This window comes from Balaenoptera acutorostrata, chromosome 6 (assembly GCF_949987535.1).
Source record: "Balaenoptera acutorostrata chromosome 6, mBalAcu1.1, whole genome shotgun sequence".
In the NCBI taxonomy this organism is placed as follows: domain Eukaryota; kingdom Metazoa; phylum Chordata; class Mammalia; order Artiodactyla; family Balaenopteridae; genus Balaenoptera; species Balaenoptera acutorostrata.
Window position 1 is genome coordinate 26,900,238 of NC_080069.1, and position 19,904 is coordinate 26,920,141.

At 37.9% G+C, this 19,904-nt stretch overlaps 1 protein-coding gene across 1 annotated transcript in view; it reads left to right on the forward strand.

Moving 5' to 3' along the window:
* The window catches only part of LOC130708403 (serine palmitoyltransferase 1-like), a 243,524-nt gene that overhangs the window by 13,689 nt on the left and 209,931 nt on the right, over positions 1 to 19,904 (forward strand). The window contains exons 3-4 of the mRNA XM_057548370.1: positions 244 to 373; positions 3,923 to 4,012. Of these exons, the coding sequence (XP_057404353.1) occupies positions 244 to 373; positions 3,923 to 4,012 (220 nt within the window). The remainder of the gene's footprint in view (positions 1 to 243; positions 374 to 3,922; positions 4,013 to 19,904) is intronic.

Genomic DNA, 19,904 nt, shown 5'->3' on the forward strand with positions numbered 1-19,904 from the left:
CTCAGAGGTCAAAATATGGCAAGAGTTTGCTTCGTGGAACAGAATCAGTATGGTAGTTATGTGGAAAGGTTTGCAGAGTGAAGTGCAAACGATAATATATTAATGTTCAAACATGTTTTATTTATTTGCCATGTTCAGTTTAACAAGTGGATGTTGGTCAGCTTACAAAAGCAAGCATTCCTTTTCTGAGAATGTTGACAAGACCCTTTAAACCCCAATTTGGTGGGTCTTTCTTCCTTGCAGCGATAAAGCTGCCTGCTTTGCTATTCAGAAGGGATTACAGGCATCACGTAGTGACATTAAGCTATTTAACCATAATGATATGGATGACCTGCAGCGACTATTGAAAGAACAAGAGATTGAAGATCAAAAGGTATGATTCTTTTGAAGAAAATTACACAGTTCTTTTGTACTTTCTAACCAGCTAAATTATAAATGAAATGGTAATTTGTCATGAAAACTTGCCTGTGGATCACATGTGGACATTAAATAAGGGTGTTTCTGCTTATTAAATGTACCTCAGATTAGAGAGTCAAGCCTGATAGTAATTGCCTCATCATTGCCATAATTATATATGGCAAATGTGGGGGAAGGTTATCTAGGCAGCTTTCTAAAAGGGAGAGAGAAAAACAGCATGCATTTTGGGGGTGGAGGGATGTACACTCAACTCTACAGAAGTAACAACAGAACTCATTAGGGCATTAACAAGATGTATCTAGTGAATTCAAAATAGGCTTATTCATATCAGAATAAATCATGTATCGATTCACCAGAAGAAACCATGGCGGCAGATCTTAATTAATGAATTTATGAACAAAGTGAAGACTCTTTCTCCCTACCCCAACCTCATCCCAGATCTCTGAGCAGCTGCTCCCTGTGGGAAGCAGCTGCCTCACGCATGGTTTCCTTCTACGTTGCAACCTATTTACACTTCTTCTCAAGCACCTGTGTAGTCCCTTGGGACAGGGAGGGAATTAGGCAGGTGGAACTTGCTCCTTGTTGTTCTGATAGAGAGTGGAACAGAGGAAACGTGTTCAAAGCATCACTGTTAGAATTAGCATTTATTTGCCCCTGACAACATGAACAGAGAAGGTAGTTCTGTGGTCTGTGGTTCTGCAGCAGGAACCACTGTGTGTGAAGTGTACTGGGAACCTGGTCACCACATCCTTTGTCTCAAACACCACTTTCAAGTGGACTTTCCCAGTGTAACTCATCCGTTACTAGAGTAACTGATAAAAATGCTCATCACATCCTTAATTTTGTGTTAATTTCCATTTTTCCAGATATTTGAATTATTCCTTTTGGATTCTGTCATCTTTGTTTAGGTGATAGCCTAAGAGCAGCACTTCATGATTATACACATTCTTGTGATGAATATGCATAGACTTCTGCTATTTTATGCTAGGTGTGCTACAGACAGTGTTTTATAAGTATACAATGTAGAAGAATGTATAGGGAAAATCTTAAAATTGAGACCGTTCCACCAATGAATTCTTTCTACAGATTGTAAAAAGATGTCCCTTTTCTGATTCAGTAATAGAATGCTACCGTATTGAAAAACACTGCCTTAGAAAGTGTGACCAATGAACCAGTCTGCTGTAGAGTTATTTTGCCAAGTTAGCATTGTACAAATTTGGAAGACAACATATTCAAGTTCTGTGTGTGTGTTGTATAAGATTTATAATCTGTGGAACTTTTATTTTAATGAATAACAAGAAATAAAGTTATCTTAAAATTTATTTCCATTTTATAGTTTTTACCTTTTTACTAATTAATTTATACCACATATTCCTGCCAAGAGTAGGCTTTCTAAATTACTTTACATTTTGGTTTTTAGAAATAATTCTTTTTTAATTTTGTTTTCACAGAAATAATAAATGTTAAATTTTTAAATATTTTGTACTTAGATGCTTATATTTCCTTTGAAAGTAGGTTAAATAATCTGAGTTTGGATCAAACTCTTTTTGTCAGTTTCCCAACTAATGGAGTTCATATGTTTTTTCATTCCTTTTCTTATAGAGTTCTCTTATCCCGTATTAATCCTTCTTAAAAAAAAAAGATAATAGGTAAAAACAGCAGTTCATAGAAGAAATGCAGATAACTGAGCAAATAGAAAATAGTCTGACCTCACTAACAGTTACAGAAATTAGGGTAAGAGTTTTTGTCTGTCCAATTAGGGAAAACTTTTTATGGTAATAATCAGTTTCACACTGATGTACAAAGGGCCTTCCAAAAACTCTGAGGAGAGCTTCAGTTGGCACAGCCTTTCTAGAGGGTAAATGGGCAGGTATATTCTGGGATTCTTAAATATCTATACCCTCCGGAGTGCTATCTTTAGAAGAGAATCAGAAATGGTGTCAGAGATCGAAGGGTATTCACGTGATGTAAAAAAAAAAAATGAAGGAAACAACCTAAATCCAGCACTGTGGGAATAGTTAAATAATTTACGGTGTATCTGCAAGGTGGAATATTAAATCTCCATTAAAATTATGGTTTAAATAATATTAAATAATGTGAGAATGTTCACAACATAATATTTTAAAAACTCCGGTCCTAGAACGATTGCGGTAAAATCCTGATTTGAACAAGGTAATTTACAAAGATATTGTACTTACAAGAAAAAGTTACCAGTGTGTGGTGTAACGAGCTCATTTGTTAAATTCTTTTTTGTACTTTTCCATTTCCCAAGAATATTCCAAAAATAAAATATTCCTTCATTGAGTATTTTAAGATCATAAGAAAGATACTTTGTGTTTTAAAGGCAGGGAGAGGCGGGATGCCCCCAGGTCCTCAGCTGTGACCTCCCAGCAGACCCGCAGCCTCAGGTTTGACTTAGGGACGGAGTGAAGATGACCAAGAATGATGTAAACTTTCGCATGCTTCAGCCGACACTTTTTTCAGTATTACATACAGCTGTGGGTTCTAAAATACCCCTTAAAGAATAGCTCTGATATTTGAGTTTCTAGTTGTTCATTAGAAGCTTAGAGGCAAGAAACCTTTGAGTAGAAAGGTGGCGGCAAACTCTGTGGAATTTTTTCAGTGCAGTGTACCTGAAACATCTACAGATTCAGCAGTGGGAGTGGTTTATTAGTGATTTGACGTCAGTGGGGTGTGGGAAGGTGTGTGTTACTTGAAAGAGTCCCTCCACTGCACCACCCCCGAACATGACTGGGTGAGGGCATAGTCCAGTTTTACTTGAACCAGTAGTGAGGAGGCAGGAAGGAGAAGGGTTTCATCTGTTTTTTGGTAAGTAAGGGAGGTCAGGGTTTGTCTGTTTTTTAACTTTTTATTAGGAAAAATTCTGGCACATTCAAAGGAAACAGTAGTATAGAGAAGCCCCCTGTACCCTTCTCTCGGCTTTGTTTTCAATATTCTGCCACTCTTGTATCATCTGAACCTTCACCTAACTCCCCACTCAGTCTCTGTGATGATGATGATTATCATCATCATCATTAGAGTTCTTTTTATTTTAGGTAAAATTTACATTGAAATACATTAGTCCTAGTTATACAGTTTTGACCAGTGGTTATACCTGTGTAGCCCAGGTATCATGGCCCCCATCATGACATAAAACGTCCCCATCTCCCCCAGAAAGTTCCCTTGGGTCCCTTCCTAGTCATTCTGGGCTTGGAGGGTTTTGTTTGTGTTTTAGTATTCTCGGTGTCTAAACAGTTTGTGTTTGTGTGTGAGGCCTCCTAGTTGACTGTGTGACCTGAAAACATGTCTGAGAGAAGAAAGCACTGTTTTTCATCTCAAAATAACAGGATCTCAAACCTTGAGCTTGAAATTGATTTAGTCTATCTATTTGTTGATTTATCTTGGTGAATAAATCTTGTAGGGTGAAAGTGCTAGAGAGCATATAACAGATTTTGTATTTGGAGTTACTGAAATTTAAAACATCTATTTTTTTTTTCTTTTAAAGAATCCTCGCAAGGCTCGTGTAACTCGACGTTTCATTGTAGTCGAGGGGTTATATATGAATACTGGAACTATTTGCCCTCTTCCAGAATTGGTGAGCAACCATGTTTATTTATTATTTCAGTATTCAGACTATTTGGCAGTTATGCCTTTTGTTTGTGACCATTTTCAATGTATAATGTCTGCATTGCTTTGCTTAATAGGTATCATAAACACATTCTGATCATACTAGGGAAGTAGATTAACATTAAATGCCAACCCTGACCTTTAAAGAGTAATCAAGACTGAGTTTTATAAAACCAACTTTATTGAGGTATAATTGACACATAATAAAATATACTCACCTTAAGAGTACAGTTTCATAAGTTTTGACAGATGTATACTCCCCTATCACCATCACCATAGTCAAGATATAAAACATTTCTGTCACCAGAAGTCCCTCATGCCCCTTTGTAATCAGTACCCCATTCCTGGCCGCAAGCCAAGTTGATCTGCTTTCTGTTCCTGTAGTTTTGCTTTTTGTAGAATTTCATATAAATGAAATCATATAATATGTATTTTGTAAAACTCAGCTTTTTAAAAGGGGATACAATACACTGTCTTTAGAAACCATGACTATTGAGATTTTTTTTTTTTAGGTGAAATTCACATAACATAAAACTAGCCATTTTAGAGTGTAGAGTTCAGTGGCATTTAGTACGTGCACAGCGTTGTGCACTCATCAACTAGCTAGTTGTAAAACCTTTTTGTCACTCCCAAAGAAGACCCAGTACCCATTAAGCAATCACTTCGCATTTTTCCTTGCCCCTAGCCCCCACCAGTCTGCTTTCTGTCTATATGGATTTACCTATTCTGGATATTTCTGATAAATGGAATCATATAATATATGACTATGGCTTCACTCACTTATAATGTTTTCATTGTTTATCCAATTTGTGGCATCATTTATCAGTACTTCATTCCTTTTTTCTTCTTTTTTTTAAAATTTATTTATTTTTGACTGCGTTGGGTCTTCGTTGCTGTGCGCGGGCTTTCTCTAGTTTTGGCAAGCAGGGGCTACTCTTCGCTTCATTCCTTTTTAAAGCTAAGTAATATTCCATTGTGTGGGTGTATCACATTTTGGTTTTTTTGTTAACAGATATTTGGATTGCTTCACCTTTTGGCATTTGTGAATAGTGCTGCTGTGAACATTCATGTACAAGTATTTGTTTGAATCCCTGTTTTCAACTCTTTTATGTATGTGCCTAGCAATGTAATTGTTGGATCATGTGGTAATTCTATTTTTAACTTACTGAGGAACTGCCATACTGTTTTCCACAGTGGCTTGTACCATTTTACATTCCCACCAGCAATGGAGGAGGGTTTCAGTTTCTCCACATCCTTACCAATGTATACTTTTTTTTTTTTTTAATTTTTGCCATTCTAGTAGGTGTGAAGTATATTTGCATTTCTGATTTGCATTTCTTGAATGACTAATGATGTTGAGCCACTTTTCTTGTGTTGGCCATTTGTATATCTTTGGAGAAATGCCTCTAGAAGTCCTTTGCCCATTTTTAAACTGGGGTGTCTTTTTGTAAAGTTCTTTATGTATTCTGGGTACTAGACCCTTAATCAGGTATGTGATTTGCAAATATTTTCTCTCATTCTATAGGTTGTCTTTTCATTTCTTTGATAGTGTCCTTTGATGCACAAAAGTTTTTAATTTTGGCAAAGTCCAATTTATCTAGTTTTTTGTTGTTGCTTGTGCTTTTAGTGTCATATCTAAGAAATACATTGCCAAATCCAGGGTATGAAGATACACCCCTATGTTTTCTTCTGAGGTTTTTATAGTTTTAGCTCTTATTTTAGGCCCTTGATCCATTTTGACTTAATTTTTGTATATTCTGTGAGAGAGGGATTCAACTTCATTCTTTTGCATGTGGTTATCCATTTGTCCCTGTACCATTTGTTGAAGAAACTATTGTTTTCCCATTGAATGGTCTTGGCACCCTTGTTGAAATCAGTTGACTGTAGGTATATGGGTTTATTTCTGGACTCTCAGTTCTATTCCATTTGTCTATATGTCTAGCCTTATGCCAGTACCATGCTTAATTACTTAATTCATGTAGCTTTGTGGTAAACTTTGAAATCAAGACGTGAGTTCTCCATTTTTGTTATTTTTCAAGATTGTTTTGGTTATTTGGCGTCCCTTGAAATTCCATTTGAATGTTAGGATCAGCTTTTCCATTTCTGTAAAAAATGGCATTGAGATTTTTTATAGGGATTGTAGATTAGGTGACCATAGGTGTGTGGGTTTATGTCTCTGGGCTTTCTATCCTGTTCCACTAATCTATATTTCTGTTTTTGTGCCAGCACCATACTGTCTTGATTACTGTAGCTTTGTAATATATTCTGAAGTTGGGGAGCTTGTTTCCTCCAGCTCCGTTTTTTTTTTCTCAAGATTGCTTAGGCTATTCGGGGTCTTTTGTGTTTCCATACAAACTGTACAATTTTTTGTTCTAATTCTGTGAAAAATGCCATTGGTAATTTGATAGGGATTGCACTGTATCTGTAGATTGCTTTGGGTAGTAGAGTCATTTTCACAATATTGATTCTTCCAGTCCAAGAATGTCGTATGTCTCTCCATCTGTTTGTGTCATCTTTGATGTCTTTCATCAGTGTTTTATAGTTCTTGGAGTACAGGTCTTTTGCCTCCTTAGATAGGTTTATTCCTAGGTATTTTACTCTTTTTGGTGCAAAGGTAAATGGGATTGTTTCTTTACATTCTCTTTCTGATCTTTCATTGTTAGTGTAAAGGAATGTGAGAGGTTTCTGTGCATTAATTTTCTGTCCTGCAACTTTAGCAAATTCATTGATTAGCTCTAGTAGTTTTCTGGTAGCATCTTTAGGATTCTCTATGTATAGTGTCATGTCATCTGCAAACAGTGACAGTTTTACTTCTTCTTTTCCGATTTGGATTCTTTTTATTTCTTTTTCTTCTCTGATTGCCATGGGTAGGACTTGCAAAACTGTGTTGAATAATAGTGGTGAGAGTGGGCAGACTTGTCTTGTTCCTGATCTTAGAGGAAATGGTTTCAGTTTTTCACCATTGAGAATGATGTTGGCTGTGGGTTTGTCATATATGACCTTTATTATGTTGAGGTAGGTTCCCTCTGTGCCCACTTTCTGGAGAGTTTTTATTATAAATCGGTGTTGAATTTTGTCAAAAGCATTTTCTGCATCTATTGAGATGATCATATGGTTTTTATCTTTCAATTTGTTAATATGGTGTATCACATTGATTGATTTGCATATATTGAAGAATCCTTGCATTCCTGGGATAAACCCCACTTGATCTTGGTGTATGGACCTTTTAATGTGTGGTTGAATTCTGTTTGGTAGTATTTTGCTGAGGACTTTTGCATCTATGTTTATCAGTGATATTGGCCTGTAGTTTTCTTTTTTTGTGACATCTTTGTCTGGTTTTGGTATCAAGGTGATGGTGGCCTCGGAAAATGAGTTTGGGAGTGTTCCTCCCTTATTTTAGAAGAGTGTGTGGGCTTCCCTGGTGGCGCAGTGGTTGAGAATCTGCCTGCTAATGCAGGGGACACGGGTTCGAGCCCTGGTCTGGGAAGATCCCACATGCCGCGGAGCAGCTGGGCCCGTGAGCCACAATTGCTGAGCCTGCGCGTCTGGAGCCTGTGCCCCGTGATGGGAGGGGCCGCGATAGAGAAAGGCCCGCGCACCGCGATGAAGAGCGGTCCCCGCACCGCGATGAAGAGTGGCCCCCGCTTGCCGCAACTGGAGAAAGCCCTCGCACGAACCGAAGACCCAACACAGCCAAAAATAAATAAATAAATAAATAAATAAGAAAATCCTTTAAAAAAAAAAAGAAATTAAGCAAGTGCTGTGATAGGGGAGTACAGTATTCTACAGGAGCACGTAGGAGGGACACAATCTAAACTGGTGAGTCTGGAAAGGCCAGCTAAAAAAGCGAGAAGCGTTTTTTTCTTTCAGCACTTAAAAAGTGTCATTCTAGTTTCTTCTGGTATCCATTGTTTCCAGTGAGAAATCAACCATTTTTATTGTTGTTCCCTCTGTCTTTTCTATTTGGCAGACATTAAGATTTTCTCATTATCTTTGGTTTTCAGCAATTTGACTGTGATGTGCTTACATGTGATTTTCTTTGTATATATTCTGCTGGGGATTTTCAGGACTTTTTGGATCTGAAGATTGCTATCTTTCATTAATTTTGGAAAATTTTTAGGCATTATATTTTCTAAAAGTTTTTTTAACCTATTTTCTCTTTTCTGGAGATCCAATTACATGTATATTAGACCTCTTGACTTTGTTCCACAAATCGTTGAGGCTCTGTTTTTTAAAAATCTTTTTTTCCTTCTCTACTTCAGTTTAGATAATTTATATTGATTGTATCTTCAGTTTCACCGATCTTTTACCCCTGGTTTGTCCAGGGATTTTTAGGCATTTCAGGTATTATATTCCTCTGTTCTATAATTTAAAGTATTTTTTTGAAATTTCCATTTCTTTGCTGGATTTCTCCTCTCTGCCAATTTGTTTATATTTTTTCACAGTCTTAAACTATTTATACAATTATTTATAATTATTCCAACATATGGCCTCTATGGGTCTGATTCTACTGAATGTTTTTTTTTTTTTGATTAAAGCTGTTATTTTCCTGCTTTTTTACAAGTCTTATTATTTTTTTATCTTTGCTGGACATTATGAATGCTATGATACAGGGACTCTGGGTTATATTATGTATTTCTCTAGAGAGTGTTGTGTGCTTTGTTCTGACAGACAATTAACCTACTGATGGATCACTTTAGTTTTACTGAGGCTTGGAATTAGAATTTGTTAGGGCGGGCCTATTTTGGTTTTTCTTCTAGTCCTCATGCCCAAAGAATGGCCTTTCTGGGTCTCAACTGAATGCCTAGGGTTTTCAACAATGTCTCTCTACTCTGTCTGGTTCAGAAATCTAATGTCTTTCCAGCACTGTACTACCTATGAAATTTCTGTTCACTCTCAATGCTCTGCGTGAGTCTTGTGGAATCTTGCTCTGTCTGTGTGCAGTTTTGGATTTGGCCAGGAACTTCGAGGGAACAGCTGTGCAGATTTCTGGGACACCTTTCTTTGTGGCTCTTTCCTCTGTGTACTCTGCCTTGCAAATTCCAGACACATTAGAATCTGTTTCCTCTGCCTGGCAAAACTTCAACTCTCTGCTTGGGTTCCATTTTCCTACATAGCAGTTTTGGAGATTTCCGTTAGGCAGAGAAACAGCGGAATGTGGGACCCACCTTATATATTTATCTTCTTTTAGGAATGGCAGTCCTGTGCTGTCTACTAACTAATGCCTAAAAACAGTTATTTCATATGACTTGTCCATTTTTATATTTTTATGTCCATTTTATAATTATTGATGGTGGGAGGGTAATTCCAATAGCAGACAACTCTGTCATAACTGGAAAAGGCCATTGATACTGCATTTTGTGAGGAACTATAATAAGGTCACTGTTTCAGACATGGAGTTCAAGATAAGAGTTCAAGAATTGGGACTGGAGGAGTTCTCATGAGCCAGATCACAGACGCACTGACATGGTTAGAGATGCACCTCAGAAAAATCCCTAGGCTCTAGTGGTGAGGTAAACGATAAACGAGAGATCAGACTGGAGCCCAAGAGACCAACTAGGAGGTCATTGTAGAAATTGTGGATTAAAATTATGTACGGTAGAGACAGTTGGGATAGAGAGGAGACAAGTTGAGGGATATTGAGGAGATATAATTGACAAAACTTTGCTTTACAAAGCTTTGATTAGAAGTGGAAGCTCAGGGACCAGAGAATCAGGATTTCCTAGTTGAGCAAATGAGTGATGCCACTGATATTACTGAGATAATAAAACACGAGGTGGGACAGATTCAGATGGGCAGAGGAGGAAGGAATATGATAACTTAATTTTTTTCTTTTTTGTTGAGTTGTTGAAGTATTTGAAATAAAATCCCAAACATTATTTTCATTCCACCTCTACACACCTTAACATACATCTCTAAAAATATGGTCATTTTCTCATAAAACTATTACCACCTCTGAAGAAATTACCAATGATTCTTTTTTACCATCCAATAGTCCATATTAAAATATTGCTGATTATCATAAAGACATCTCTTTGACAGTGTATTTCTTGGAATCAGAATCCAAAAATGGTCCACACATGGCATGTTGTGGTTAACTCTTAAATATCTTCTAATCCTGAGTGGTTTTCCACACCATTGATTTGCTCTCCTGTAGGATGTTCTACAATCTAGATCTGTCTGTTTCCTCGTGGTGCTTTCTAACTTCTTCCTCTATGTCCTGAATTTCCTACAACTGAAAATGAGCATTAACGGCTTCTAATAAGAGTAATTTCTTACTAGTTTTGTATGTCACACTGAACACATCAGAGCACACAATGTCTGGCCATCCCATTTGTGGTAAAGCTAAAATCAATGACTAGCTTCTGGCATTATCAGCCTGGTTCCTTGGACATGCTGAGCTTGTACTTCCAGTGCGAGAGTAAACAGAGTGAGAGAGAATAGGACATAGGCCAGAGGACCAAGGAACATAAATATTAGAGAGGTGGTCAGAGGGCAAGAAGCCCACAAAGGAAACTGAGAGGGAGAATTGTAGGAGGCAAGTATCGCTGAGCTTTCAAGTAAGACAGAGACTGAAACGTGTCTGTTGGTTTTAGGAATAATTGACGGTTAATGACTTGTAGTGAGAGCAGTTTTAATGGATGGGTTAAGACGCAAGTCAGATTGCCATGGACTGGGTGTCAGTAGGGCTGGGAAGTGGAGGATGTGAAACGTAAATGACACTTTCAAGAGTTGGCCACAGGAAAAAGGAAAGAGAGGCACAACATGAGTGTAGGAAGTGTTGTTAATTATATTGCTGTTGCTTTAATGGGGAGACATATTCATGTTGAGGTGAGTACTTAGGAGCCATAAGAGGTTATTATTAATAAAGTGGAAAGTTCCAAAAATGTTACTGGCTGGAAGTTCTTTCTGCTTTGTTCATTAATTTCACTCCCCAGATATACTTTTCTAATCTTACACCATATTCTTTTTGGGAGTTGACCTGGTTTAGGAGCCACAGATTTTGAAATGTTATGGAATTTCTTTAAAGAGCTGCTGTTAGATGTAGGTGTTAGAAAGATTTTTGTCAGATTTTACATACGTGTTGTACTATATAATTGGACCCATGTGCATCATTTATGTGCCATTTTAATTTATGTTAACCCTGTGTGTCAAAAAAAAGATTTTGATAATTACAATATTATTATGGGATTCTCTTTGGATTCCACTCTGAAGGTGTTTTTATAATGTATTTGGGCGTAGCAGATATAATTAATCATGAATACCATATGATTCCATTTATTTATTTATTTAACATCTTTATTGGAGTATAATTGCTTTACAATGGTGTGTTAGTTTCTGCTTTATAACAAAGTGAATCAGCTATACATATACATATATCCCCATGTCTCCTCTCTCTTGCTTCTCCCTTCCACCCTCCCTATCCCACCCCTTTAGGAGGTCAAAAAGCACTGAGCTGATCTCCCTGTGCTATGTGCATGCTTCCCACTAGCTATCTATTTTACATTTGGTAGTGTATATATTTCCATGCCACTCTCTCACTTCGTCCCAGCTTATCCTTCCCCCTCCCCGTGTCCTCAAGTCCAGTCTCTACCTCTGTGTCTTTATTCCTGTCCTGCCCCTAGGTTCTTCAGAACCATTTTTTTTTCTTTTTTAGATTCCATATATATGTGTTAGCATACGGTATTTCTTTTTCTCTTTCTGACTTACTTCACTCTGTATGACAGATCTAGGTCTATCCACCTCAATACAAAAAACTCAATGCCGTTTCTTTTTATGGCTGAGTAATATTCCATTGTATGTATGTGCCACATCTTCTTTAGCCATTCATCTGTTGATGGACACTTAGGTTGCTTCCATGTCCTGGCTATTGTAAATAGAGCTGCAATGAACATTGTGGTACATGACTCTTGTTGAATTATGGTTTTCTCAGGGTATATGCCCAGTAGTGGGATTGCTGGGTCATATGGTAGTTCTGTTTTTAGTTTTTTAAGGAACCTCCATACTGTTCTCCACAGTGGCTGTATCAATTTACATTTCCACGAACAGTGCAACAGGGCACCCTTTTCTCCACACCCTCTCTAGCATTTATTGTTTGTAGATTTTTTTGATGATGGCCATTCTGACCGGTGTGAGGTGATACCTCACTGAAGTTTTGATTTGCATTTCTCTAATGATTAGTGATGTTGAGTATCCTTTCATGTGTTTGTTCGCAATTTGTATATCTTCTTTGGAGAAATGCCTATTTAGGTCTTCTGCCCATTTTTGGATTCAGTTGTTCGGTTTTTTTGATATTGAGCTGCATGAGCTGCTTGTAAATTGTGGAGATTAATCTTTTGTCAGTTGCTTCATTTGCAAATATTTTCTCTCATTCTGAGTGTTGTCTTTTCGTCTTGTTTATGTTTTCCTTTGCTGTGCAAAAGCTTTGAAGTTTCATTAGGTCCCATTTGGGTTTTTTTTGTCTTTATTTCCATTTCTCTAGTAGATGGGTCAAAAAGGATCTTGCTGTGATTTATGTCAAAGAGTGTTCCGCCTATGTTTTCCTCTAAGAGTTTTATAGTGTCTGGCCTTACATTTAGGTCTTTAATCCATTTTGAGTTTACTTTTGTGTATGGTGTTAGGGAGTATTCTAATTTCATTCTTTTACATGTAGCTGTCCAGTTTTCCCAGCACCACTTATTGAAGAGGCCATCTTTTCTCCATTGTATATTCTTGTCTCCTCAAGTTTCAGATTGAAGAACTTTTAACAACTTTTTTATAAACTCCTTCAGCTTTTGTTTGTCTGTGAAAATTCTGTCTCTCCAATTCTAAAGGACAAGTTTGCTGGATACAGTATTCTTGGCAGTTTTTTTTTCTTTGCACACTTTGAATATATCATTCCTATCCCTTATGGGCTGCAATATTTTTTGCTGAAAAATCTGTTAATCTTATGAGGATTCCCATGTATTAAACAAGTGGCTTTTCTGTTCTTGCTTTTACGATTCTGTCTTTATCTTCTGAAAATTTCATTATAGTGTGTCTATGTGTAGATCTCTTTGGATTAATCTTCTTTGGAAGTTTTTGGGCTTCCTCGATCTGGGTATCTCTTTCTTTCCCCACATTAGGGAAGTTTTTAGCACTATTTCTTTGAATATGCTTTCTGCCCTTTCTTTCCTTCTCTTTCTTGAAGACCTGTAACGCATATATTGATCCACTTACTGGTGTCCCTTATGTGATCTTCACATTTTTCTGTTCTTCTTTCTTTTTGCTCTTTTGATTAGATGACTTCCACTGCCTTGTCTGATTCTTTCTTCCATTTGGCCTAGTCTGCTTGTGAAGCCCTGTATTGAATTTTTCGGTTCATTTATTCTTGAAATCTATGATTTCTGTTTCGTACTTCTTAATATTTTCTGTCTCTTTGTTGAAACTCACACTTTGTTCATGCTTTATTCTCCTGACGTCAGTAAGCATCTTTATTACGATTATTTTGAACTCCCTGTTGGGTAATTCACTTATATCCACTTCGTTAAGGTCAGCTCCTAGAGATCTGTTTATTTGTTTGAAACATCCCCGTTTCTTTACTTTCTTTGACTCTCTGTGTTGGTTTTTGTATAAAACAGCCACTTTTCCCAGTTTTGACAGATTGGCCTTGTGTAGGATATGAACCTCCTTAATCAGCCTGGCCTGGTTGTTGAAATCATTGTCTTTGTTCTTAGTGACTTCCAGTAGTTGAGGGTGTTCCAAGACCCATCAGTGTCCTCAAAGATGTGGTTAATGCTCATATGCCTGTGTAGGCTTCTGGACAACTGCCAGTTGCCTGCTGCTTTAACTCCCTGATGCAGGTGAATTGGAAGCCCAATTATCAGGCAGGAGTTGGAAAAGTCAGAATATGACATATGCCGGGTAGCCCCTATGAAGAAGAATCCAGAGCTGGAAGAGTTTTTTCTTCCTCACTCTGTGCTGAGCCAAGGGAAATAGTTGCTCTGAATGCTTCTCTGTCCAAGTAAAACAGCCTTTGTTTTTAGTGGTCCCAGGGACTCATGAAGGCTGAGCCCTTTCAGCTCCCAGAGCTAGGTGAATTGGGGGCTAGTCCCTTAGGTGGCAGTTGAAAACTGGTGTGCTAGAGGTGTGGACAAGCTCCTTTCAGGAGAGAAGATAAAAATTTGGTCTTACTTGGAGCTGGGAGAGATAGCAGGGGACATGTCCACCAGGTTTACCAGGCTCACAAAAGGATCCCAGTGAGCTTCCACATGCTGACTAACTGGAAGCCAGAACCACAGGCAGCAGCTAGGAAAATATACAACTTCCTTCCAGGGAGAAACTGGGAGATGGGCATTATTTTGTCATCTCCCTCCATGCTGGGTCTGGGTGTATAGCTACAGGGAATCCTCATGCATCCATTTAAAAACTGCTTCTTTGTTTGCTATAGTACTGTGGTGCTCAGGAATGCAAGCCCAGTTGACTTTCAGAGGCAGGTTATTTTGGGGTCCATCCCTCAGGTGGCAGTTTTAAAAGTCAGGGTTCTAAATGTGTAGACAAGCTCCCTCCAGGGACATGCAGGAGATTTGGCTTTATTGTTGAAGGAAGCTGGGGGGAGAGAGCAGGGTAAGTACCCACTGGCTCTTTGGGGCTCTAGGCAGGATTCCAGTCAGCTGAAATGCAAGCTGATTAGAAGCTGGGCCCTCAGACAGTAGCTGGCAAAGTATGTAGTCCAACACCCTCCAGGAAGAAATTGGGAGATAAGCATTTGTGTGTGTTCCCTCTGCTCTGAGCTTGGGGAGATAGCCAGAGGGAGTGCTCAAGCACCTTGTAAAAACTGCTTATTTGTTTGCTCTAATACCATGGGACTTGTGAAGGGAAGCCCGTTTGGCTCTCAGAGCTAGATGATTTGGGGGCCCATCCCTCAGGCGGCAGCCTTAAAATTTGGGACATTAGAAATGTGGTGCAAACAGTGCGCTAATTGGGAAGAGGCTAGGAGTTGGTGGTTTCAGAAAGATTATAAGGCGCTGTTCTTGGGTGGGGTTTATAGTAAGAGTGTGTCTCATCCTTTCCTACACATTTCCTTGTGGGTATTTTCTCAGTTTCCCAATGTGTAGGAGTCACTAAAGTTAGTTTCTTGATATCTTTCAGAGGGAATTGATCTGTGTGTAGCTGTATATTCAGTGCATCCATGGAAGGAGGGAAATTCAGGAGTCTCTTCTGTGTCCATCTTGAGGTACCTGTTGATCTTTTCTAATAACCGACTCCTGGTTTCATTGACTTTCCATATTGTTTTTCTGTTTTGTTTATGTATGCTGTAATATTTATTATTTTTCCCACCTGCTGGCCTTGGGTTAAGTTTTTTCTACTTCCTTAAGGAAGATGTTCGATTGTGGATATGAGATCTTTATTCTTTTTTAAATGTAAGCCTTTACAGGTATAAATTTCCCTCTCATCACTGCTTGTGCTCCATCCCGTAAGTTTTGGTATTTTGTATTTTTTTTCTTTGGTCTCAAGGTATTTTGTAGTTTCTCTTGTAATTTCTTCCTCGACCCATTGGTTGTTTAAAAGCGTGCTGTTTAATTTCCACATGTTTGTGAATTTTCGTTTCCCTTGTGTTACTGATTTCCACTTTTATTCCGTTGTGATAGAAAAAGATTCATTGTGTGATTGCAATAGTTTTAATTTTTATTAAGAATTGTTTTGTGGCCTAACATATGGCCTATTCTGGAAATGTTACATGTACACTTGAGAAAAATCTATAATTTACTGTCTTTGGGTAGAGAGCTGTGTATATATGTGTGTGTTAGGTCCATTTGGTTGATACTGTGGTTTAAGTCTTCTGTTTCCTTCCTGATCTTCTGTGTGGTTGTTCTCTCCCATTTCTGAATGAAGGCTATCAAAGTCTCCAACTCTTACTGTTTCTCCCTTCCATCAATGTTTGTTTCATCTGTTAAGGAGCTCTGTGTTTTAGCGTGGGTCTATTTGATTTCACCCTACAGTTCGTTTAACTTGTATTTTTATATCCAAGTATTTCACAGCTTGGGAAGTTTTTGTCCATTATTCCTTCAGACGAGGTTTCCGCTGTTTTCTCACTCTTTTTTCTTCCTGGATTCCCATAATGTCTTCTTTTTTGGATTCCCATAATTCCATTAGGGTCTGTTCACGTCTCTTCATTCATTTTCCTTTTTGCTCTGAGAACTAATAATTTCAAGTGATTTGTCTTCAACTTTGCTGATGCCTTCCTCTGCCTGTTGCAGTCTGCTTTTGAACCCCTCTTGTGAAATATTCAATTTACACTTTTAGCTCCACATTTGCTTTTTTAAAATAAATTGTCTCTTTGTTGATATTCTCACTTTGTTGATACATCACCTTCCTGACTTCCTAGGCAGTTGTTTTCAAGAGTTCATCTAGCAACTCTGAAGCCTGTGTTTCTTTTTTTTTTTTTTTAATTAATTTATTTATTTATGGTTGTGGTGGGTCTTCGTTTCTGTGCGAGGGCTTTCTCTAGTTGTGGCAAGTGGGGACCACTCTTCATCGCGGTGCGCGGGCCTCTCACTGTCGCGGCCTCTCCTGTCGCGGAGCACAGGCTCCAGACGCGCAGGCTCAGTAATTGTGGCTCACGGGCCCAGCTGTTCTGCGGCATGTGGGATCTTCCCAGACCAGGGCTCGAACCCGTGTCCCCTGCATTAGCAGGCAGATTCTCAACCACTGCGCCACCAGGGAAGCCCCTGAAGCCTGTGTTTCTTTAGTGTCACTTTCTAGAGATTTATTATGTTCCTTTGAATGGGCCACATTTCCCTGTTTTTTCTGTATTTTGTGAGTTTTTGTCAAAAATTGCATATTGAAAAACACAGCCACCTCTCCCAGCCTTGTAGACTGGATACTTGCAGAGGAAAACCTTCACTAATCAGCCTGGTGTAAAGACTTCAGGTCGTCTCCGATCTTTTATGAGGATGTGCCTTCACTGGGCCTGTGTGTAAAGCCCAGCTTCAAGCCCCTAATTCTGCCACACACACAGCTGTTTTTAATTGTTTCATTTCTCCAAGAGCCTCACCCCTGGCTTCTTGGCCCTTAAATGTTCTGTTGTATTCCTCTGTCAATAATCTCTGCCCTCCAGGTGTGTGCAGGTCTACAGTTGCCATGAAGTTTTCATGGGCCATTGAATCCATCATTGCTTTCACAGCCACCAATCTGATATACAAAATATTCCACTATTCCTATCTCAGCTCTGAGTCATGTGAGACAGAAATCAGACTCTCAGACATTGCCTGGCATGCCACACATTGCAATCAAGTTGCACTCTTTTACTTTTCTCCCAATGGAGGACCAGTAATTGGGCAGCTTTCACTCTACTGCACCATATTGAGCCAGGAATGGGTTAGGATAAGAGTGAGCAAAAATGTCACGAAATTTGCTCTCATTTTGAGAGTGACTCTTTCTTTACTGGGCATTCACTTTGTTGCTTCAGATTACTGGCTGGTTTCTAGAGCTCCCACAAAGCTATTTGTATTCTATTGTTTAGTTCAGAGTTTTCATGGGGTTACATACCTGGAGCTTCCTATTCTGCCATCTTACCTATATCACTGCTGTCCTTCATTTTTGGAAGATGGTTTTACCAGATATAGAATTCTTGGTTAACAGTGTTTTTCTTTCAACACGTGAATATGAAATCCACCAGCCTTCTCCCTTGACGCTTTCAAAATTCTCTTTGTTGTTAGTTTTTGCAATTTTAATATAGTGTTTTTGTGTAGATCTCCTGTTGGAGTTCACTGAGTTTCTTGGATATGTACTTTCATGTATTTTATCATATTTGAGGAGTTTGGGACAATTATCTCTTCAAATATTTTCCCTGACTTTCTATCCCTTTCTCTCCATGTGGGATTCCTATTATGGATATGTTGTCATACTTGATGATGTCTTGTAGGTCTTTTACGTTCTGCTCGTTATTCTTCACTCTTTCCTCTTTCCACCCCTCAGAGTGGATAGTCTCAATCAGTTCTTCTTCAAATGTGCCAATTCTTTATTCTGCCTGCTTAAATCTGCTAATGAATCCCCCTAATGACTTTCTTATTTCAGTTGTGGCACTTTTCAACTCTAGAATATATATTTGATTCCTTTTTGTAATTTCTTTCTCTTTATTAGTATTCATCGCTTGGTGAGGCACCATTTTCCTGATTTCCTTTAGTTCTTTGTCCAAAATTTCATTTAGTTCTATGGGAATATTTAAGAGAGTGATTTAAAGTCTTTTTATGCCTGGACAATGTGTATATGTGTATGTCCACATTGTGTGGACAATGTGTATGTATATATACACACACACACAGACACATATATATAAATATATATATATATATATGTATATATACATTTTTTTCCTCATTCATGGATCATACTTTGTTGTTTATTTTCATACCTCATAACTCTTTGTTGAAAATTTATATGTTAAATAACATAAAGTAGAAATTCCGGAAATCAGATTCTCCCTTCCCATCAGGATTTTCTGTTACAGCTGTTTGTTGCTGTTGGTGGTGGTGATGGTGGTGGTGGTGGTATTGCTCCTGTTTGTTGAAATCTAGATTGCATTTGGGAAGATGTAATGGTTGTTACAGGTTGGAAGGAAGCTTTATGATATGAGAAGCCTATACCATTTTTTTGTGACTTTATTTTAAATTAATATAAAATGGTGTTGGTTTTTTTTGGATGTACTTTTATGTTCCATGCTACTAACGTTTAGGATTCAAACATTTGACAAAAGTGTATTTAGGACTTTTCATAAGTATTTGATTGAGAGTATTCAGTGGTGATATTTTGTTTCTTGTATATACATGGGTCTCTTTCTGGGCTCTCTATTTTGTTCCGTTGGTCTATATGTTTGTATTTAACCCAGTACTATTCTGTTTTAATTACTGTAGCTTGGTAATATGTTTTGAAAGCAGGAAGTGTGATCCCTTGAGCTTTATTCTTCGAAAGATTGTTTTGGCTATTTGGGCTCTTTTGTGGTTCCCTATGAATTTTTGGATTGCTTTTTCTATTTCTGTATTGAACACCATTGGGATTTTAATAGGGACTTCATTGAATCTGTGGACCACTATGGTAGTATGTACATTCTAAAAATAGTAACCATGAACATGGGATGTCTTTCCATATTATCAGTGTCTTCTTTAATTTTCCTCATCATTTTTTACACTTTTCAGTGTACAGGTCTTTCACCTCTAGTTAAGTTTACTTCTAAGTATTGTATTCTTTGTACTGAAGTTGATAATGGGTTTGTTTTCTTAATTTACTTTTCAGATTTTCAGTAATCTTAGTTGTAATTTCTTCCCTTTCATTACTTTAAATATGTCCTGCCACTCTCTTCTGGCTTGCAGAGTTTCTGCTGAAAGATCAGCTGTTAACCTTATGGGGATTCCCTTGTATGTTATTTGTTGCTTTTCCCTTGCTGCTTTTAATATTTTTTCTTTGTATTTAGTTTTTGTTAGTTTGATTAATACGTGTCTCAGCATGTTTCTCCTTGGGTTTATCCTGTATGGGACTCTCTGCACTTCCTTGCCTTGATTGACTCTTTCCTTTCCCATGTTAGGGAAGTTTTCAACTATCATCTCTTCAAATATTTTCTTCTGAAAATATTTCTTTTTCTTTTTCTCTTCTTTTTCTGGGACCTTTATAATTCGAATGTTGGTGCGTTTAATGTTGTCCCAGAGCTCTCTGAGACTATCCGCAATTCTTTTTATTCTTTTTTTTTTATTCTGCTCTGTGACAGATATTTCTACTATTTTATCTTCCAGGTCACTTATCCGTTCTTCTGCCTCAGTTATTCTGGTATTGATTCCTTCTAGAGAATTTTTAATTTCATTTATTGTGTTGTTCATCATTGTTTGCTCCTGAGTTCTTCTAGGTTC